This window comes from Trachinotus anak, unplaced genomic scaffold (genome assembly GCF_046630095.1).
Source record: "Trachinotus anak isolate AG129_WGS33_773 ecotype Australia unplaced genomic scaffold, CSIRO_AGI_Tana_v1 ptg000024l, whole genome shotgun sequence".
NCBI classification, from domain to species: domain Eukaryota; kingdom Metazoa; phylum Chordata; class Actinopteri; order Carangiformes; family Carangidae; genus Trachinotus; species Trachinotus anak.
In genome coordinates, this window is record NW_027273875.1 from 3,896,150 (window position 1) to 3,919,726 (window position 23,577).

Below are 23,577 nucleotides of genomic sequence, written 5' to 3' on the forward strand. Positions count from 1 at the left end.
TTGCACCCAGCTTTTTTATCTAATAGTATTTGCTTTCTCGCTTCTAAAGTCATTAAAATCATATTGCTAGTCTTTAAAAATAATAAAATGTAATTTCTTTAATGGGTGACCATTACCCTTGTTATCGTTTGAACTCTAGATGTACATTAGCATGTCATATTTTACCAATTCCGCCACATCCAACTAAGTGAGCAAATGCTTTAAAGGCGGTGGTTGTGCATTAAATCGGAGAATGAAACAGGTAAATAAATTCTCTCCTCTTGTTCCTGGTACGCTTGGTAAACCTAGAGCACAAGAGGAAATGCCACGTGTACACACTGCGCATGCCCGAAGAATTTTACGTTGATCCTGCTGGGTGATCCCAACTTCCGGTGAAAGAGGAGAAGTGTCTCACACGATTACTCTGACAAGGCCTGTCGTTACTAACCCGTAGCTAGTTGAACGGGGTTTCGATAAGAGCCATGGCCCTGTGAACGCCTATAAGTCAGCTAATTAACTTTAAAAAAAAAAGAAACTAGGAGACGTCACCGTTGACGAGGCTTTGACTAAACGCCTCATCGTCATAGCCACAGGTTTGAGCGTTACCCCGCGACTGCCAGCTAGTTAGCTAGCTAGAGACGCAGCTAGCTATTCGCCGACCAAGCACCTCAAAATTAGATCTTGGTGTCTGTTTCAAGATGTCAACTGCGGGGTTCAACTCTCAGAATGGGACAGGGACGGGACAGGCATATGCAAATGGTGAGTCACGTTAAAATTTAGGTAAAGTTGGGTTAAGGCGGAGGCGCCATCAACGCAAGTAACACGGTAACATTAGCAGTCGGTATTGGATCTTGTCTCTGTGGCTATTTGCTAACTGTTGGCGAACTGCTTTGCTTAGTAACGCTGTAACTTAAAGTAGCCAAGCAAGAGTGAGCAGTCAGGCAGTTATGCAGGGGTAACTGCGGTTAATCTTGAGTTGTGTTACTTTACTGACTTAAGGTGTCCAAAATAGTTGCCACCGTTCAGGTAAATTTAGCCAGTGTTTGCTACCTTTGGTTTTTCGAGGTGGCAAACTAATAGCTTGACAAACGGGAAGGGTAAACACTCATCATAACTTTAGAGTCCAGTAAATAATAAACATCCCAGTGATGATGTGACCCCAGCATTAGCTTAGCACTTGTATTCTTCCCCCGTCAAGTAGCTCGGTTAGCTAGAATTTTCCTGTTATATTAAAACACCTGAGGAGCTTTGTCATGTCTTTTCACGTCTGTCTCCTTAGAGTTTTTCTTGTGTACTTTCATTGCCACTGAGTAATCCCGTTTATTGGTTTATTAGTTCCCTCGCTGTTGTGCAATACGGATTTTAGCAGACTAAATAGCTGGTGTGTTTGCGTTGTACGTTATACTGTACATGTGGCACATTGGGGATGATCCAGATAAGTTGCTGCAGTGGTTTCTCCAGGCTCAACCAATTGCCTACTTAAAATTTACATTACTCACGCATTTCCAATGGGTTCCCATGAAAACTGAAGGTGAAACAATCTAATCGCTGTCAGGGACAGCTGACAAAAGTGTGAGTGTGTGCAGTTTTCAACCTTGTTTCTTGTCAATGCATGAGTGGCACCTCTCTTATACTGACCAGACGAAACAACAACTTGAGTTTATAATGCATCAGTTTGGTTTTCCAAGCCACAGATAAATGCGTGTCTGAACTTCTAGTTGTTTAATGCATTTGCCCCTAATCTAATTTCTCTCTCCATTTAATTAAATATGTCACTAGGGGATGTCAGTCCACCTCTGATCAATGTGGAAACAAGGTGTTTTTCTGACAATAGACACAAATCATGAAAACATTCCACTAAAGCTGAATGGGATGAGTTTTCAGAACAATGTGTGTAATTTAATTCCTATGACGGGATATCTTAAAGATAAATGAACAAATCAAAGCTTCAGTAACATTATAATCCGTCATGAGAAAGTGATACCTCATGTATTTAGTGCCACACCAAAATGATTCCACATGTCCCTTGTGGTTTCCACAACTGCTGACCATAACATAGTATGGCCATAAGTTTAATATATAAAGACTGAAAGCAACTGTAGTGCACAAAAGCTCACTTTAGGGTGTCTTCTCTTGTTAGATTTTCAGGCATATTCTTCCAAAAACTACAATAGTATAGGCTTCCTTGGTTGCCTTAGTGGTATACTTCATACCAGTAAAATTAAAGATGGCAGCCTGCACTGTCCAATGTCATAAGGTATTTTAATATCCATTGAATAATAGAAGAATGAAGTCAGCTTTACTGGAAGTACATGTCTGAAATGATGAAAATTACCCCTTTTTTTTATTTCTACCAACTTCAGTTATGTTTTACCTTTCAGTGCGTTGATTTCTGATTGGCTGAGAGCTCTAATTCCACATCAGACTCTTTCTGATTGGACAAGAGCTGTAACTGACAAGGAGCTTTAGTTCTTAAAATTTCCCTGCTCTAAAGAAGGACAAAGATTTGTGTTGGATTATGTGCCTTCACCTATCTTTGCTCATTGAGAAGAGTTGTTTTCTAATCCCTTCTCACTCTGCTGACTTGGCTTTGCAGGACTGAGTGGATAGTCGTGAATCTGTTTACATTATGTATTCATTTAAAGTCCAAGCAGCAGTATACTGACGTTGCATTAAATCACAGATGCCTGTTAGATTGTTATTTAGGTAACATTTATTGATGAGAACTGACCAATTTCTTTTTCCCTTCTGACTATATTTGATAAGTATTTCTTTTCTTTTTTTTTATTTTTTTTTTGCTGTTGGCAAGATCTAGCATTACCTGCTATGTATGACACCACTGTTCTTGGCATTTATGTTTGGCATTTGGGAAATTGAGAAACAAATGCCATATTTTAGTCTCTTATCTGCGAAATATACAATCAAAGCATTTTTAATTGTTTTACTATTAATGTTTTCAACAAGACCAGACTTGGTTCCGAGCCCCATACTCAGTGAGGACAGATCATGTTAAAATAAATCCAGGTAAAGAGATTAGACCCTGGTCTTTCACTTCATTGGTAATTTGGTTGATCTGAGTGCTTTTCACTTGTTGTCATTACTATCATTACCATGCCATCTGTTTTTCATGTATCTTTTTGAACAGATTTATACCCAAGGATTTGCTTTCATTAAAAGGCACTTGGATCACGAACGAGCACTTTTTCAGACATGGAATCTGTAACATTGCTGGCCTCATCTGTCTGCAAAGTTAATGGCTTGGCTTTTAAGCTTTCGAACATAAGGCTCCCTTACAGAAATGTTCCATAATGGGTCTGCTCAAGCATGAGAAGACTGTAACCCAGAGAGCTGCAACCCTGGTGCACATTTTGGCATCTGGTACATAAGAATGAGTCCAACAGCTTGTTGTTTTCTCATTACAGTGACAGAACTGCTGGTGAACAGTTAAAAAGAAAAAAGAGTGTTCAAACATGACATTGACATGTAAATTTGCCAGAACATTTAGAGGTGATGTGCATGTCTGAAAAAGTCCCTTAAATGTACATTGACGTTTTGTTTTTTACCTTGGATTCCCTAAGATTCCTCCATTTTCCTTCTCTGGTCTCCAGGTCCATCACAGAATCCAGTTACCCTACAGCAGCTGCCAGGGGTCAACTATGGCATGACCCACCAACCAGCCTACAATCCAATGCAGGCTAAAGCTCCTGCACCTCCTGGCCCTGGACTCTACCCCTCTGGGGCATATCAACCTGTTCCACCAGTCAGCTCCTACCAGCCTGGCCCACCACTCACTTCCTACCCAGCTCCCCCAGGCCAGCCTCTGTTGACCAGGCCTCCAATAGGAGGTGCTCCATCTCATACCCCCCCTCAGTCTGCCAGCCCCAGCCCTGGTCCCAGGCTGCCTCCTGCACAGGCCACACCCCCCCCTCCTGCTGCGTCTTCTGGTAACTACTACCCAAACCCACAGCAGCCGCACCCCATGGCTCCAACATGGCAGTACAACACAGCCCCCCCACCTATGGGGCCACCCAGTTCCATGAGCACACCTCCCCGTGGCCCTGTGGCAAATCATGTGAACCCAGCTTCAAGCTCGGCAGTGCTGCTGCCACCTTCGTCGGCAGCTTACAGCTCTGCACCACCAGCCCATGTTCCCCATAGTGCCACCCAACCTCCAGGTCCCAGGATGCCCCCCACCTCTCTGCACGGATATATCCAGCCAGGTAGGAACACAAAGGCTCCACTGAAAGACAAACTTGTGACGATCAGTTTAGAATTCAAATGCACAATACAGTTTTATTTTCAAATGAAGGAAAAATAATCATATGGAGAAAAGCAAACAATTCCCACTTGTAGCAAGAGACACTAGTGATACAGGCACTCCACAGGTCAAATCATTGAACGGATGAATCATCCTTTCAAGTTTCAATAAAATCAGACCAGTGAACTTTAGCCAGGTAATCTCGAGGGTGACCCCATCATTTAATCACTGTAATAATTCTAAAGCATGGACTAAACATAGTCTGTATTTTTAAAACACCCTCCACTGTCCCCTTCTAAATCTAAACTTTCCTGTAGCACGATTGTTGTGTCTTTTTGCTCTCATTATCTTCTTTCAGTGACATTTGCTGCAGATATTCATATCTAGAATGCTGATATGTTGGAGCTGGACGTTGCCCTCTGCTCCCACACTGAACATGTTGGCTGGCTGCTGCCTCTGGCTCCCTTCCAGACACAGAGACTCATTCACTCTGAATTTGTACAAAGTTCAAAAAAGAATTTTATTGTTTCCAGTGTGATTCTTATGTAGCAGTATGACGTAGCTTTTAGGATGAATCCAAATTTCAGTTTCTGGTGCTGGTTGTATTTTTGACCTGATTGCTTTCTACTGATGATACTAGCAGAATGCACACAACCATATCTCCTGGGCACTTATAACACATTGATTGATTCAGGTAGTTGTTTAGTTTCTTGCCATGACTGTTCAGGGGTTGTCTCTACTGAGAGGTAGTTAGCTCACTGTGTCAAAAACAAAAGACCATTTATAGAGAATCTCAGGAACTGTGTATGCCTACTAGTCGTGAACTCTTTCTCTGAAGGAAGTGGTTTTGCTCACCGATATGAGCATGATAGAAGTTGGTTGTGTAATCTGTGTAACAGTGTCTTAATGGTTCGTCATATCATTATGGAAATGAACCTTGATTTTTTTTTTTTTTTTTTGAAAGTCATCTTTAGTAGACTGCTTCTGCATGAAGCCACATAATTGCCTCAGTTTTTCTGTTACCAGCATATCTCAGCATATCTATCATATGATCAGATTGTCTTAAAAATCCACATTCACACCCCCAACAATAAGAGTCTGCTTGAGTTTAGTGACCTTTCCCCCAGCAGCACCATTAGGAACCTCTTACCTAGTACAATGGTGACAGTGAAAATGGTGGCCAACTGGAGAATTGATTAGATCTTTGTGGAGATGTATACTTTCTTGCTTTCTTCATTCTAAAATGTGACATATTTCACCACCAGCCACATTAATCTGCTGAACAGTTTATGCCATATTAAGTGTCCAGGTATATATGGTGCAGGTATATATGGCTTAGTCTCCAGATTTAACAGTCACTAAGTATTTCAACAGTAGAATGTTTAAGAATAAATGTAAGATGTTGCATCAATATAAAATGTATATGTAAATGTAATATAAATTTATTTTCATCATTATCAAGCAGCTTGATTTCAGTCTAATCTCAAATCTAATAAATTCTTTACTCGTGTCTCCGAAATTATACATGTTTCCCTATAAATAGATAATAATTTGTTGTTATGATTGGCAGTTACCATTTTCTGTTACTGCTGTAAGAATAATCAACCAGGGCATTTTAATATACCGAGCGCTCAGTAAACTGTGAAATAATTGGTGCAGTCTACGCTGTATACATGAAAAGTTACCTGCTTGTTGCCTTTATTCAACAATAACTTCACCAGGAGTTTATTTGGGTCCAGAAACATTTGAACCGACTGGTTTGTTGGTAGAGATGGAAGCGTCTCTATCGCTGCTCTCACATTAGCTTGCTGTGGGTCAGTAGTGCCACCAGCTGTTGTCACCTTCAGGGCTTATAATGTTACAACACCTCTGTGATGCCTCGGGGCTGTCTTCTACAGGATATGTGACAACATCACGGAGTAACATGACACAATAACATGATTTTAGAGGTCATAACTCTGCCTAAAGCAATAAGTCAATTGAAAAAAAAAGATTCAACAGCTTTGACATGTGATTAAATCAAAACAAAAATGAAAAATAGTCACAGCACTGATTTTTTTGTGATTTCTCTGTGGGAAATTTTGATGAGCATTGTTCACTTCTTTCTGACATTTTTTATATACTAAATGAGTAATTGGTTCATCAAAAAGAAAAATCAAAATGTATCAATGTATGAAATAAATATGCATAAATCTATGATGAAAATGATCCTTAGTTGGTCTTTACCACCAGGTGCTGTACCTCCACCAATGAATCCCATGGCTTCCCAAACTTTCCAGCCAAGCAGAGCTCCCTATGGGCTCCCAAATACAGGACCCCCACCTACAGGCCCACCACCAGCCATGAAGCCTACACCACCTCCCACTGGACCCCCAGTGGCCAATGCCACACCTCCACCACCCAAAGCTGATGGTAAGATTTTTTTTTTGTTTGTTTTAAATCTTGACACATTTAATAGTGCTTTGTCTTCATTCATGACAGTCAGTCTATATGTGCTGCATCACTTATATGTATTTACATTTTACAATTGGTAATTCAATTTGAGTGGTTTTAAAGGTGCTAACAGCTTTCTTAAAATAATTAATAAATAATACTGTATAAGGTGCTCCACTGCAAATATTTTAATTGCCAAGTACTTTTAGACAAATAAATAAACTAACAGGCTGTTCACAGCTCTACAGTGAAGTGGTGAAATGGTGAAAAAAATAGAAAATGTGGTGGACAATGTTGATATTGTGGTATAAAGCAATGTATGGGAAACACTGTTATATGTGATGTTAATGAAATGTTTGAAGTACAAACATTTTGTGGATATGCTCTGATTGTAAGTGAGAGTGCTGCCTGTGATGATCATGATATCATATCACTTTGGACCAGGAACTGTGTGCCATTTTTAAAAAACAACCCATTTTTTTTCTGATCACCTTCCGCTGTTTCCCTCCTTCCACTCCTTCCTCTACATGCCAGCTCAGTGTGGGGCGGCTGTTAACAGCACTCTGTCCCCCACTGAGCCCGACTACCAGGAGGGGGATATTGAATGTCCAGGTGTGGCCAAATCTGTCAGTCGCTGTTAGATGCTGTGTCAGTGCTGTGGTGCCCATCCTGTCCTCTCTGTGCTGTTGTCCATTGTGTCCAGAGATGCACTAATTCTTTTTTTTAAATCTCTTAAATTGATACCAGATATGAAGCTCGACAGAATCAGCTGATAATGAGCTCAAATCTGTTACTTTTACAGAACAATGCAGAAAATTAATCGAGATATTAACTAATTTGCTGTTGTATTTGCTATTTAAACAACTTGGTGCTGGATGGGAAAATGACAACTTTGTCTGTCTGAAACTAGCAAAGACACTTGTGTTTTGCTTTGGGCTGGGTGTAAGTTAGGCCTGGGTATTAGTGCTGCTTAGTCCAGTACTTTTTTGTATCAGTGCATCCCTGGTAACATCTATTTCTTGTCATCCAGTCTCACCATATCTCTTATATGACCTCTGAATAAACATTGTGCAAGCACCAAAGTAGAAATGTTTCCTTAAAACACCATACATCAGTTTCCATCATCAGCATCATCCTTAGTATTGTTGATAATGTTGTGCTTTGTGTTCATGTTGTACATATCTTGCACTGTAGTTCATTTTATTCCACATCCCAACTGTCTGTGGTCGGCTCTCTGCTACAGAAATAGTGAAAAGTGTCACTAAAATCATTCCTATCACATCTGTGTTTGCTTTGAAACAGGAACTGTGGCTGGCAATGGCCCCCAAGCATCAAACAGCTATAATCATGTTGACAACAAAATGGGTAAGGCCATTTTCTGCCACATATTGGATTCTTTTCACGCCAACCACATTTCTGGGTTTACTAAATGGCGTTTCATAGCAGCTACACATGCAGTAAAAGGGCAAATCGCTTTCAATTCACATCAGTGTTTGGGGGAAGGCAAAGCATTTCTACATTTTATTTTAGTAGTACATACCTTCAGTACTGTTGTACTTAAACATTATAACCTTTTGCATTAATTTCAACGTACATATGACTAAATACACAGTATCACAGGTTTATTCCAGAGAAATTAATGTCAGACAGTTCTGGTACTCTGTAACAGTTATAAATCTCTCATTTTCTTAGGTTTAAAAACATGTCAAGCAATATTCTATACTTATGTTATAGTCAACTAATCCCAGACCCAGACCAAGACCAACAATAAATCGATCCCAGCTATTGTCTGTGTAGCCTAAGCTTACGTCATTTATTCTTCAGAGCCATTGTTCTCCACGAACTATTAAAAACACACCAGTGAGCCAAATTATTACACATCGTGCCACTGTGAATACTCATCAGCCACCAAATGTGTATTAATCCTCAGCTGTAAATAGTCCCCCACATATGCAACATTGAAACCTGTTTGAGGATTGTTTTCTGAGGGCTACAGTCTTTTTAAAACCTTAAACTACAATTTGGGACGTGACAATTGCATCTTTCATTCAAGACTTCTAGCATGGTGCCCCAAACAGAGCAGGGAGGTTTTTTTCATGGGATTTATTAACAACAAGAAAAATATAGATTAAAGCCGGCCTTATAATTTTAAACAGTTCACTTTTCACTAATCCCTGCTAACCAGTGGCTGTATTTTCTCACATTAACTGAACTTATTTCTGTTTCCTTTTCTTCCGCAGCTGGCCCACCGCAACCTGGACCACCTGGTCGACACTTGGGCCACTACCCCTCCCTCCCCCCTGGGTACCAGAACACCACAGCTCCCCACAATGCCACTCCCCCCATGCACCCTTCGATGCAAGCTGCCACGCAGCCTTTCACTCAAGCACCTCAGCCATACCAGCAGGTGAGAGGGAAATCACAGGTCCACACTGATTTTGTATTGTGAGAGCGTTTTGCATATACTTTTTTTACATGCTCTTCAACTAAAACTACTAGAACTAAAACAGCTAAACAGATTTTTTAAGCTTATGCCTGCAGATAACTTGCTTTGGGATCAATTTATCACATTGGTTTGCTGAAATGTCCAAATGATTACCATGTTTTTGTTAAATGATGGTTTGTAGTTAGTGTCTATAAACAATTTTAAATCAAACTTTATTTTGGCTACGTTATGACAAGATAAAAAATATTTATTATTAAATCCTTTTGACTATTAAGTGGTCAGATTTGGAGGCAGTTGATCAAAGTGTGGTTAGCACTTGGCTGTCATTTGGTCAACTCACTAGCTTGTTGTTTTTCCTTCTCTCAGCCACCGGGTGGCCCCGGGCCGGCCCAGCTGAGCCCATCCTTGGCGGCCATGAGCCTCCATGCCAGCACCCCAGAGGCCCTGAGAGTGGTCAACCTGCTGCAGGAGAGGAACCTGCTGCCACCAAGCTCGGTCCCGGCTCCGACACCCTGCCTCCCCCAGGACCTGCAGAGGATTAACTGCAACCCAGAGTAAGCCACGGTGGACTCATATCAACAGCAAATGTTTATATTTATTCTTTCATTTGAAATGTTGTTGGTCTTTAAAACTAATATTTTTCTGATGTTAAGTATTTAGACTTAAATTTTTCAAACTACACTGTGTAATTTTGTGTAAAGAAAATAATTAAAGGCAACTTACATGAGACTAGTTGTTAGTTAAATAACTGCTTACAACTAGGTACCTATGGTTTAGTTGCCATCTGTGCTACTGGACACATTTGCAGTAGATCAGCCAAAGCATTAACTTGCCCCTGTTGACGTTGTTCGTAGATGAAATTTAAAGCAAGGCAAAGGGGAATTTTCTTCTGACATAGATCAGAGCCCCAGATGATCAATTACGTGTTCATTCATCACCATAACCCTGTCACCCACATACTGTGTTGGTACACATGAAATACCAGAGACAACATGATCCTTCTTCATACAGTTCAAGTACAATGACTTTGTGTCTGTGTGTCTCCAGGGTTTTCCGTTGTACGCTGAGTAGCATCCCTCAAACCCAAACTTTGCTCAATAAAGCCAAGATGCCACTGGGCCTGCTGCTCCACCCCTTCAAAGACCTCTCGGTAACACTTTGGTTCAATATTTAATGTGCATGCACATCAGTTAAGGCATGCGCAACAACTTCTTAGATTTCATGTAAATGTGAAACCTGATTCACTAAGTTGGGGTAAGGTATTAAGAGGATCATGGTGAACACAGCTATATTTGTCCTAGGATAACCACATTTTTCTGGGAATATATGAGCTTAATCAGGCTTCTTACTGTTTGTAGCATGTGAATGAGAAAGACGTTGGACAGGAAAAGTATCTCTGTGGCAGCAGTGTTGCTGTGCATCCTCGTTCCCAAAAGTATAAAATGCAAAATTGATCAACCAGATTCTTCTGGTTTTTTGTTTGTTCTTCTTTTGTATGAAAACACTTTGAGCAACTTGTAACTGGATGTTCAGTAATTCAAGCCCCAACAAAAAAATTAACAGTAAACACCTCTTGTTTACTTTTTAAGCTATGCAATTTTTTGATTTTGCAGGTGGTCACTTCTGCTTCACTGTTAAAGCCCTAGGCAGCACACTGGGGTGCAAGGAGAAGTTGTTGTTGTTATTATTATTATTATTATTATTATTATTATTATTATTATTATTATTATTATTATTATTATTATTATTATTATTATTATTATCAACAAAACTTGCTGAACAAGTTTAAGAATCATCTACAGCCTCATCCTCAATTATGCGTCTTAGATTTGAATAAAGGTATTACGTCAGTCTTTTACTGATTAAACGCGGAGTATCCATTCAACGCCCTTTTTTCTGAACAGGATGTGACTAAATACGCCTCTGGGCAAAATCTGTCAGAATGAATTTGTGTGTGTTCCTATGTTAACTGAGGACAAACAACGGAGACGTTGCACAACTTGGAGAGTAACAAGAAATTGGAATGCCAATTGCAATGAGCTGCCATCAAGTTTGCCTGAAGGCACTTATAACACAGGGGTTGGTTTTGTTTTGTGGTTTTGTTTTTTAGCAACTTCCTGTGGTGACATCCAGCACCATTGTCAGATGTCGTTCTTGCAGAACCTATATCAACCCCTTCGTCTCTTTCCTGGACCAGAGGAGGTGGAAGTGCAACCTGTGCTATCGGGTTAATGATGGTAAGAAAGGAAAGAGGAGTGACGAAAGAGAGATGATGATCTGAAAGAGCTACTGTCAGCGAGAATGCTGGAGGCACTTGACATGAGTCAGAACTAATACAACAGCAAGATGAACTTTCCGTTAAGTAACAAATGGAGAAAATGACGAGGCAATTTTTTTATTTTCTAAGGAGCCAGTTGAGATGACCTTATATATTCTGTTATGAAGTTATTAAGAGGCACAGAAATGTTCACTTTTGATAAATGAATGAAAAAGTCAATTCTAATAATTGGAAAAATGCCACTTTTGGGGCAATTCGTTATTTTACTTTGTATGAGATTTTGAAACATACGCATGTTTACACATCCTATATGATATCTGGTCATTATTTATTCTCCTTTGTAGCGTGTGAACATTGTTTAGCCTGTTTGTGACTGTTTTGTATTTAATTTTGTAAAAATGTTCATATGCTGTCCTTTAGGCCAGGTCTCTCTTAAACAAGAGATTTTGTGTGATGATTTCTTATTGTGATTATATGATAATACAGTCCATAATGTGTACATAATTCTTTTTAAATTGAGAATTAAATTGCATACAAAGTACATAGTAGACTATTTAATACTAAAATCTTCCTGGATGTTGTGTGTGTGTGTCTGTGTGTAGTTCCAGAGGAATTTATGTACAACCCAGTCAGCAGATCATATGGTGAGCCACATAAAAGACCCGAGGTCCAGAACGCCACGATTGAGTTCATTGCTCCGTCAGAATACATGGTGGGTTTCAACATCCTCACTGAGTTTGTTCTTGTTTAACATCTGAACAGATATCGGTACGCTCAGTTTTGTGTACAACTTGTATAGTAATATGAATGTGTGATTGATGATCTCTTAATTGACCATAAGTAATGTGTTTGCTCTGATATTGTCCAGCTGAGGCCTCCACAGCCTGCTGTTTACCTCTTTGTACTGGACGTATCCCACAATGCAGTGGAGACAGGCTACCTGAACGTGTTCTGTCAGTCACTGCTGGACAACATCAATGCGTATGTATAACATTTAATTTCTATGTTATTGCAGTTATTATAGATGTTGTTGAAATTTCTCATAGTGCTCTGGAAACGGGGCCAAAACACAACTCGGTGTAGATATTTGACATTTCATGCATAGACCGATATATTTAAGTTTTATATTTAAGGTTTTCATGAAGATATTTAATTGTACAAAAATGCTCTTTATTAATAGGAATGAATTCTTTCCTTTATTCATTCAGCTGTGAGCCACCATATAAATATTTCAACTAGAAACTGGGGAAATATGAGCAAACAGTTATTGAATTATTGCCATAAAGTGAAGTAATTCAGCAATTCAGCAGAAGAAGGGTGACTTCTAACTGCAAGGTTTATATGCAGCTTTGTAAATAAAGATGAAAATAGATCATTTCTGTCGCCAAAGTGCTTATGTGTTAATGTAAGTGTATGTGTGTGTCCCAGGCTTCCTGGAGACTCTCGGACAAAGGTAGGCTTCATCACCTTCGACAGCACCATCCACTTCTACAACCTGCAGGAGGGACTCTCCCAGCCTCAGATGCTCATTGTGTCAGACATCGAAGGTGAGACACAGCGAACAGCAAAGGCCACATGCTCATTATTTCAGCAACTTCACACGAGCTGTCTGCAAACTTACTGTTAAAATTTACTGCTAATAATTATATAAGGTTTCAAGAGATCACAGATAGCCTGGGTCAGTAAACGGGAGAGTGATTTCTGCAGTTTTTAGTAACTGTTGCCTTCTGCTTTAGGTTACACTTTTGCAAAAAATTCTCAAACATTCAACTGGATTGAAATTTCATGGACATGACTTCTGATTTATTTAATTCATGATCTCATCAGTTGCACCACAAACAAATGCTTTGTTGTCAATCAAGATGTAGTAGCTGCACTTGTAAAAGATTAATCTTATCACTATTGTAATATCAGTGTGTGTATGAGACTGTTTGTTTAAATAATAACTTTTTGTACTTCACAGATATCTTTTTACCAACACCAGACAGCCTTCTAGTAAACCTCAATGAATGCAAAGAAGTAAGACACTTCACCTTGATTAAAGCTTTGTTGTGAACATGAATATTTCCAGAGTCCAAACCTTTCTTACTTTGTCAGAAAACAGGTGCCTATAATTGAGCTTAAAACTCTATTTCTTTACTCTGTACTGTAACATTGATAACTACTGTATATTTAAGATGTTGTTCATTTATAAACATCGTGTCCACACTACTAAGTGAGGCTGAACTTAAATTACCCTGACTCTGGGCTCTGATCTCCTTGCAAATGAATAAAAGATTAAATGACAAACAAAGGTTTTCCCTCAGGGATCAATAATGGGTAAGACTAACATCCTGTATTTGGTTTTCAGCTTGTGCAGGATCTGCTGAAGAGTCTGCCAAATTTATTTGAAAAGACAATGGAGACCCAGTCTGCTCTGGGATCAGCTCTGCAAGCAGCCTTCAAGCTGCTGTCACCCACCGGAGGGCGCATGTCTGTCTTTCAGACGCAACTGCCCAACCTTGGTGTGGGGGCACTCCAGTCCAGAGAGGACCCCAACCAGCGGGCATCTGCGAAGGTGAGAGCTCTGATGATGATGTTTCTCCAGGACATCAATAAGAAGTGTGTAGGATACATTCAATAGGATTAAATAGCTGCACAGCAGCTTTATGTTACTTTAAAACACTTTCATGAAATGAACCTATATTATTATAGTGCTATGATACGTATTTTATGAAATCGGGTAATGCCTTATGCAATGACCCTGCTTTGCAATTAATCACACAAAAAATATATAATCAGAGAAGAGTGTCTTTTTAGAACACCTCAAATCTGTTACTCTAAAGAGACCAGCTCAAGAGTCTTTTTTTTTTTTTTAATTCATGACATCATGCACTGAACACAGGATAATGATCAGTCACCGCAAAGCTACCAAACCTGACCCATTAATGGTTTTACTTATGGCAGCTTAATAATTACCCATCACTAATACACTTGTATTATTGAATTTTGGAGGCTATACCAGATGAGCAGAGTCAAAATTCTCTGAGGAAGTATAAAAATATAGTTGGTTGCACTTTTACGACCATTTAAGCCAGACCCCTTTAAACAAGGCAGAATTACTGAGTTAATGTCATGAAAAATTACTGATTTTCATATTGGCACCGTTTCTTCTAGCATTTCAACAATAATTAGATCTTGGAAAACGTCTTGATTTGAACGACTTTTGGGTAGTTGTGTTATGTTCAGATTTTTTGCTCATTGGTCTATTTTTTCCTTTCAGGACATCCAGCACTTATCCCCGGCGACAGACTTCTACAAGAAGCTGGCTCTGGACTGCTCCGGCCAGCAGGTGGCTGTTGACCTGTTCCTGCTCAGCGCTCAGTACTGCGACCTAGCATCACTTGGTGAGTCCTGCACTGATTGAATGAGGGGGAGAGGATAGAAGGAATGAGGGTTTCCTGGACAATTGACATTTGTTTACCTGTTTATTGCTCAATGCAGGATACTTTGATACCACAAATTTGTGTTTTGACAAGTTTGATAAATTTATGATTTGCCATCTGGTTATTCTGTGGTTGTAAGAAACAACAGGGGGAAATAATTTTACATAAGGAAAGAGAGGGGGAGGGAGGGGGCTAGGGTTTTTTTTTTTTTTTTTTTAATAATCTCAAAAATAGGACCCTCATTATTTCATCATTGCTTAATCTCTCTTCTTCTGTACCTTCTTTCTCCCAGGCTGCATATCCAGATACTCAGCAGGGAGCGTTTACTACTACCCTTCCTACCACCACCAGCACAACCCCGCTCAGGTGGAGCGCTTCCAGAAGGATCTGAAGAGATACATAACCAGGAAGATTGGCTTTGAAGCTGTCATGAGGATACGCTGCACCAAAGGTTGGTTGTCACAAATGCCGGAATTCAGTTGAGCATTGACCTAAATATGCTTTCCCAGATGTGACAGAGAATTTTTGTTTTGTTTTTGTTTTTTTTAATCTTTAACTCTCATTCCTTTTTGATTAGTAAAGCCTTTCAATGTTGATCTGCCTGATATTTACATAAACTTAATTTAAGTATTTGCACTTTAAGGCCACACCAAAAAATAGTTAAATATTTTCTTTTGCAGCACTAATAAACAATACAGCTGCTTCAGCCCCTGTGTACATTAAAATGTCCCTGATAGATATTTAGTTTGACTGACTCTGTCAGTTATTCTGAAGAAAACATCATGCCTCTAGAGTCTAGGCAAATACATTTTTTGTTTTTATGGGTTGTGTTTGATTGGTTCCGTCTCTTTGTCTCTGTCTCTCTGCAGGTCTATCCATCCACACGTTCCATGGAAACTTCTTTGTGCGGTCCACAGACCTGTTGTCCCTTCCTAACGTGAACCCAGATGCTGGCTTTGCTGTTCAGATGTCCATCGAGGAAAACCTGGATGACATGCAAGTTGTGTCTTTCCAAGCTGCCCTGCTTTACACCTCCAGCAAAGGTACACACACACACACACACACACACACACAGCCAAAATTGTTTTGGTTATTTTCAAATCCACTGTTAAAATAAAAAATGAGAAATAATTCTGTCTCTTCTGTTCAAATAACATTTTCTTTTTCTTTTACAGGAGAGAGGAGGATCCGTGTCCACACCTTGTGTCTCCCTGTGGTCAATTCTCTGTCAGATATCTTTGCTGGGGCCGATGTTCAAGCCATAACTGGGCTGCTGGCTTGTATGGGTATGTATTGCATTATGTAACACTTTCAAGGGAACATGTCAGATGAGACTATTAAAGGACATTGTCCCATAGTTTGTACAATTTGTGAAATGCATGTTGAACTGACATTGAATAATTTGACTCTAAAATTTAAAAATTTAAATGAAGAATTTTTCCTTAAATTCTAGTTTGAAGAAAACTTGAGGAGCAACATGTTGTGGTACTGTGGATACTAATTCAGTGTCACATGAGATAATTTGCTTTCATGCAGATTGGGAGTACCTGCAGTAGCCTCTGATTTTATAATTTCAAATCACAGCCCATGTATCACAACTCATACTTAAATTTATTAGCTATTTATTTATTTAGATTTATTAGTCAATTTATGCATGCCTGTTAGTATTTACAATTTTCATTTGTTTCCATAGTTGCGTATGGTAACTTTAAGCAGGAATGTGAAGGTAACAAATGTAAATCATAAATACTGTCAGGCATCTGTCTGTGTGTGTGTACAATATGGATAAACTTAAATGTGTGTAAAGCATCACTCTGAAAATGATTCCTCATTGTTATAGTAAATAGTCTTGCAAGGTTTTCATCCACTTCACTGTTATTAGCACTGACAGATCAACATGAGTAGCGACAGCTGCGGTTGCCTAGCAACCATTGCACACTGATCAGTCAGATCTGTCCGGAACAGATGCTCATAATTTGCTTTCCTTAGAATATGGTCCTGAAGAGTTTGACATTTAGTTTACACGTAGCCATTTGAACACTGCCACTGTAAAAGTTGCATTCAAAAATAAAATCTATAATGTACAGCTATAAACAACATATGTTTAAAATGATCATAAATCATCATAGATAAAATCAAGGTCCCAGTGGTGCTTACGTGTCATAAGAGATGTGGATGCATTCAAAGTCCAACCATTCATACATCAGCAATTATTGAGCAATCCCCTCTACACCCTTTATAACATGGTTAGAGTTTATTCATTTTAAAGAATCCCAAGAACAGAAATGAGACTAAAACCTGTGAGAACTGGTTTATCTCTGTCAGTTTTGTTACTACCACCAGAGGACACCAAAATATCAGAAACTTCTGACAACTGTAAATGTGTCCCTCTCCAGCTGTGGACCGATCAGTGACAGCCAGTCTGAGTGACGCCAGAGATGCAATGACCAACGCTGCCATTGACTCCCTGTCATCGTACCGGCAGTCTGTGTTGACCATCCAGCAGCCCGGTCTGCTGGCCCCGGCCTGCCTCAGACTCTTCCCTCTCTACATCCTTGCCCTGCTCAAACAGGTCGGCTTTTTCACATGGTTCAGCTATTACACAGCAAATATGTTTACTCCTACCTAAATTCTGAATATGTGAAGAGTAAGGGTTAAACTTCTGTATTCTCTTTGCTTATTAGTGAATTTATTAGTTTAGCCTACAAAGAACACTAAAATAAAACTATTCAGCATTTTTCTAGGCCTTGAGAAAGTGCTTCTACTCCCAGGATCAAGTGTTGTAAACCAAGTCTTTATGATTGAGTTGCATGTGTTTGTGTGCGTTCTGCAGAAAGCCTTCAGGACAGGCACTAGCACCAGGCTGGATGACCGGGTGTTTGCCATGTGTCAGTTGAAGTACCAGCCACTGGCCTACACCATGCTGATGATCCACCCTGCTCTGTACCGAATCGACGATCTGACTGATGAGGTGAGGAAGATGATTCAGTGCTTACACGGAAAGGGGTGACCTAGATAAACTTTACTTGAAAACAGAAGTTTCAGAGAAGTCCACAGAGATTATTTATTTATTTATTCATTTATTATTATTTTTTTTTATTTTATTTTTTTAATCTTTCAGTGTTTTTTATAATCTAAATTATATGATTGGAGTAATTAACTCATATCTGGCCAACCCTTTTTTTGTTTTTCTTATTTGTGTTAAAAACTATTTTTAGTAAATTCTCAGTTCACTATCGAGGGTTTTTTTTGGCAGTGGGCTAAACTTGAACAGTAATTCCGATATAGTAAGTAAGTATTCTTAACCATCTCTCTTTCCCTATCTTTCCTGAATCCTCAGGGAGCTTTGAACATCAATGAGCGGACCATTCCTCAGCCAAGAGTGCTCCAGCTGTCTGTGGAGAAGCTCAACAGGGAAGGAGCTTTCCTCATGGATGCTGGAATAGTATGTTCTAAAATAACTTGCACTTGAAACAAGCAAACAGAAAAACAAAGCTGATGTCTCAAACCAGGCTGAATTACGACGAAATCCTGACTAAGAACAAGAGATTTAGAACATTTTCAGATGGATCTTTACTTTATAAAACACTTGTTTCGACTAGACAACACAGCATACAAGAATATTTACACATTTTACCCAGTGAAACAGCACTGTCTTCTTGTGTGGCTTTGAATTAAAATATGAGCACACGCTTCAGTTTTTATATTTATTTGGTTTTGCGAGTACCCAGTAATGAGATGGGCGAGTGAAAGCTTTCAATACTGCAATACTCACTATTTATTTGTGGGTTTATTTAATATGTTCCCTGTTCTGTTCCAAAAGGTGATGTATCTGTGGATCGGACGGAACTGCCACCCCAACTTCCTCACACAAGTCCTGGGAGTTCCCAACTATGCTGCCGTGCCTGATAACCTGGTAGGAAACCTCATGCTGCAGCAGTCACACTTTGAAAACAAAGTTTCTGCTGGCTGTGGTCATTGTTCATTTCTCCACTATTATGCCTTTAGCATGTATCTGCATCAGGATTTTCTAACAAATTGTCTTGAGGATGGCGCACTGCTCCCATAAAGTACAACTACAGTTTCACTTTTGCACCTCTTGCCTCCTCCCCCCGATGATGAAAACTTGACTGTTGCACTTCTCTCATAGTATCTGCTGCCAGAGCTAGACACCGCCGAGTCACAGAGAACCAGAGCTTTCATTGGTTGGCTGAGGGATCAGAGGCCATTCTTCCCCTCGCTGCATGTCATCAGGTGGGCAACAGATCATAATGTTTATTAGAGAGTAAAGAGTCAAGTAGCGAGAGCAGCACAGATTATAGATACTTCCAATGTGGGGAAATTAGCCAACAGCTGCCAGCAGATTTTTTATTTTGGCTGTGATATTGGTTTTGTTTTCCAGCCTCCTGGGCAGATAATCTACTGTCATTTGAATGCCCCTTTCTGTTCCACTGAATGAACAAAAGCTGAATGATGGAAAATACAGAGTGGTGACTGGAATGATTTCACAGTCAGTGTAACAACAGATTAAGTGGAAAAAATCTGAAGCCTGAGCAGCACTGAGGTTATGCATTAGGTTTCATGGAGTCAGTTTAAAAGAAAAAATAAGAAAACTACTGAGCAATCCAGTAGATTTAACAGATCACTTTACAAATAAAAACTGAGCAACTTTAATCAATGTTTGTTTTTATTTTTTCACCCTATATCATTTGGTATTCTCAGGGACGAGAGCCAGCTAAAAGCCAGCTTTATGCAGAACATGATCGAGGACCGAACGGAGTCGGCCCTGTCGTACTACGAGTTCCTGCTCCACCTCCAACAGCAAATCTCCAAATAATCTTCAGTGGGACTGTGGAGCAAACACTGGAGCAAGGACGCGCATCAGTGTATGTGTGTGCGTATATATGTTTATGGGTGTGTGTGTGTGTGTGTGCGCGCTTGTGTTTGAAAGCAGTGGAAGGCAGATTCGAGGATGCCTCTTGCTTAATTTCCAGCTGTGGTCGACCCTCTCTGTGAGGAAAACCCTCTGAGCTGAACTGATGTGAAGCGTCACTCAAATCAAACTGTGTGACCGACTGTCTGAGAACAGAGAGCGACAAAGATGCATTTTTGGCACTTTTTTACCCAGCTGAAGCAATGCGTTGGAAGAAAAAAATCAAGACATCCATGACGGTGATATACGTCAGTGATCGAATGGATCAGTGTTTAATTCATAGAACAATGCTGTCTAACTGAGGTATTGCTCAGACAGTTGCAGCAAATGGATGTGTGAAGTGTTTTTGTCCAAAAAGCACAGTCGTCTCTACTAAACAAATCAAACATGTATGTATGTACGTCTTAAGATTAGGTTTATAAGGAAGGTTCGTATGTCTGCGCTTAAAGACTGTTATTGGGTGTCACCTGGAGTATTTGTATACAGACCACCTGAGCTCTAACAACACTCTAATATCATACCTGAAGGGCAGAACATGTGCTTTTTATTTCTCACTCATTATAATTGTGTGTCGAACAAATCCATAGACTCTGTTAAAGGCAGAAGTGTGAAAGATGTTTAAAGGCGGTTCGACCTCACTGTCATCGCTGCCTTCAATGTGTGGACAGTGGAAAGTTGTTTTCATTGTTCTGATCTGTCCTTCAGAAACTCTGTCATCTTTTCTCTCTCTGGACATTCAGAACACCTCTGATGACATTGCTGTTCTGTTTGTTAATTCCTTTTTTTTTCCTGATTGTTTAATTTATGAGACTCCCAATCTGATTAAATTCTATAATTGCCTTGTATGGGAACTCACTTTTTATTATTAAACCTCTGTTTAAATACAGACTCTATATATGAAATATTTTAATATAATAGGATATGGAAAATTCTTTAACACAGACATAACAAAGCCATTGTGATCTTTTAATCATGCTTATTGATACTTGTATATTGAAAAGACTGCATTATATAAAGGTGAAGAAATGCTCATGATTTTAGTACAAACATAAAGGTGAAATGACGCTAAGAAAATAAAATGTTTGAGACTTTTTAAATGTAGTTTGTGTTTTGGTGGGTTAACAGTGTTTATTCAGTGAAAATGAAGACTACAAAGCAGGATATGGACCAGTATAGTCAATATTTCTCTTGGATTGAAGGTTTTTGATTTGGTCTGATTTCATACATTTGTAATCTATGTATCATATAAGCAAAGATGTATTTAGGAGCAAACAAATGTTTTGGTCTTCATGCACAAAATTGTCTTTCATAAAAAAAAACTGATGAAAATAAAAATAGTCTGTATTTGTACAGAGTAAATTCCAGAGGTGTGGACTCGAGTCAGGTGACTTGAATTTGGATCAAACTCCAATCATGATCTGATTACTTCAGACTTGACAAAATATAACAGTCTTGCAATTTGACTTGGATTTAGACACTACTGACTTGTGACTTCACCTGTCCATTAGAGAAGGATTTTTTAAAAAAAAAAATCATTAAAGTCCAAGTAACTTTACTTTTGACTTGGAGTGACTTGACCTCCTGCCCAAGCAGAATAATAATTATAGAGAGAAAGTGTTCAGATTAAGTTTCCCCCCTCACGGCTACTAGCCTGGTGGCTGTGCTTTGGGCCCACTGGGGTTAGACTAGCCGTCTCCCCCTTTACTAATCATGCTATGCTAGCTGAGCCCTTTTGTGTTGTTTTTCTGAACCTCCAAATTTGTTATTTCTGAGGTGGGATCTTGTATTGTATATGGCTGTAAAAGTCCTCTTATTTTGATGTTAAAATGGCTTTATTATATAAATTTGAAAATAAGTCTTGTAGAGTGGATGAGTGTTGTACATTCATTTAATGTTTTGCTATTTTTTGTTACATCACTCATCCACTCCCTCAAACTTATGGAACGATGTTGTGTTTATTCTTTTCTTCACCACTTGCATCCTTCAGGTCTTAGTGCTCCCTCTCCTGGGCCTGGACACTCACAGGATCAGCTCTGTGTCAGTGCTCTGATAACTCACAGCTTGAGTTTCAGTGGGTGGTGGTTTCTTGATGGCTGGGATCAAGCTAGCAGCTTCCCCTGGCATATCTTTCTGCTGCTTCTTCACCCACAAGTGCTGTCTTCTGTTTACAATTCCTGTCACACCCAATTACACTTTTTGCTTAGTTCATTTGCAGAACTCTTTGGACAGCAGTGTTATTTATTTATGTGGTGCTATACGTAAGTATCAGTTAGAAAATCTGCTGCTTGTCCTGCTTCATGTTTGCCTGTGTGCTGACAAGTCTCTCGTCCCGCGGGCGGAATGAAACACCACCACCTGTCTGCCCACAGCCCCGCCCTCCTTCAAACGGTGAGTGAGGCAGGCATGCAAGGCTTGTCCTAAGAGGCTGTATTTGTCACGGGAGCCAAGATAGTTACATAAGCGCACATTTTCGTGAGCTTGTCACCTTGAGTGAAACAGAACCATTACGTTTTACATTTTTCAGCGTGTCTTAAAGCGGTACTGTGTGCTTTATGTTGATTTGTTAATGACTTCTTGTTGTTAATATCTTCAATTTATGCACCTTTTTGGCTAATAAACGGGCTGAAGCTAATAACACTGCTAGCTACAATAACAGCATGATGTCGACAGAAAATCCACTTGTGCACAACATGCACGAATACTGCGTGACCTACCAACCTGTAATATCTATTGTGGATGCGAATTTTACTTCCTGACCTACATCACCATCCAAAGTTCTGGTTTTCTGAATTAATTAGATAAGGGGGGGGGGGGCATCGGTGTAACCATAGTAACCCACTCACACACCTTCCTGCATGCACATATAGCATGGGAGGAGCAGCAGCATTGAATAAGTGACAATAACAGAATTGTGGATATTTCTCACTTTGTACTGATGGTTTGAAGAACTGCTGCTCTGTCTTGTCTGTGCGCCATCAGCGACCTTTAACTAACCACGGAGCAAAATTATTTTACCGAGTGTCTAATTGTGCTACTTGCGCTGTTAGAGACTGTATAAGCTACCAAACACGATTAGGTTGTCTGGGAGATTTTTAAAAAATGTGTGTGATATGAGGTTATGATATTGAAGGAGATGAAGCTCAACTCAGATGGGCTCAGGCCCAATTTGACCCCCGTGAGCCACCGATGGAGTGAGGCAGGTAGAGCAGACGTTCAACTAACCTAAGGTTAAGAAATGGTACGGTCCACTTTAGGGGTGTCTGAAATCATATTGCAAGATTCTTTCAGGCATGAATAGGGGAAATATATTGTAATATTTACAATTACAGGTAAGAAGGATAAATGTTTCAACCCCTCCGAACCTTTGTTTTTACCTCTTTTGGGGGGGAGGGGGTCCAAGCATTAATCATTGGGGTCAGACCCCCCAGATCCCCCCTGTAATTCGAACCATGGGTTTGTTTCAACTCATGTAAAAGTTAAAATGGTGCAGCTCCTGACCAGAGGGTTGAATTTCCTAGTTTCATCCAATGGTTTTATCCACACTTCAACCTACTTCTTACTTTGTTCCATTATTATTGTTGTTTACACGTCTTTGTCTATTACTCTCAATGCCAGGGGTTAAGAAATACCATAAAACACGAAGCTTTTTTTTTGTTTGCAAAGCAGCACAGAACTGATTTTTGTTTTTTTCAAGAGTCACACTCGATTCCCAGTGATGCAAGACTTTGGAGGTCTCAGTGTGGCGATGATCTGTGGCTGGCACATAGATCTGACACTCAGCTGGTGTCGCCACACTAAAGCACACGTTCTCTGGGACACAAGAGG

General features: G+C 39.7%; 1 protein-coding gene across 1 annotated transcript; it reads left to right on the forward strand.

The window, feature by feature from the left end:
* The first annotated feature begins 387 nt into the window (after window positions 1–387).
* Window positions 388–20,853, forward strand: sec24a (SEC24 homolog A, COPII coat complex component). The gene is made up of 23 exons (XM_071461110.1): window positions 388–738; window positions 3,588–4,199; window positions 6,470–6,649; window positions 7,973–8,035; window positions 8,911–9,077; window positions 9,483–9,670; window positions 10,164–10,266; window positions 11,227–11,353; window positions 11,997–12,106; window positions 12,263–12,375; window positions 12,823–12,941; window positions 13,358–13,413; window positions 13,745–13,951; window positions 14,657–14,780; window positions 15,112–15,270; window positions 15,689–15,862; window positions 15,995–16,105; window positions 17,216–17,391; window positions 17,653–17,790; window positions 18,160–18,264; window positions 18,643–18,735; window positions 18,970–19,073; window positions 19,542–20,853. The coding sequence occupies exons 1-23, from the start codon at window positions 678–680 to the stop codon at window positions 19,654–19,656; spliced, it is 3,405 nt and encodes a 1,134-aa protein (XP_071317211.1). The 5' UTR covers window positions 388–677; the 3' UTR covers window positions 19,657–20,853.
* Window positions 20,854–23,577: the final 2,724 nt, after the last annotated feature.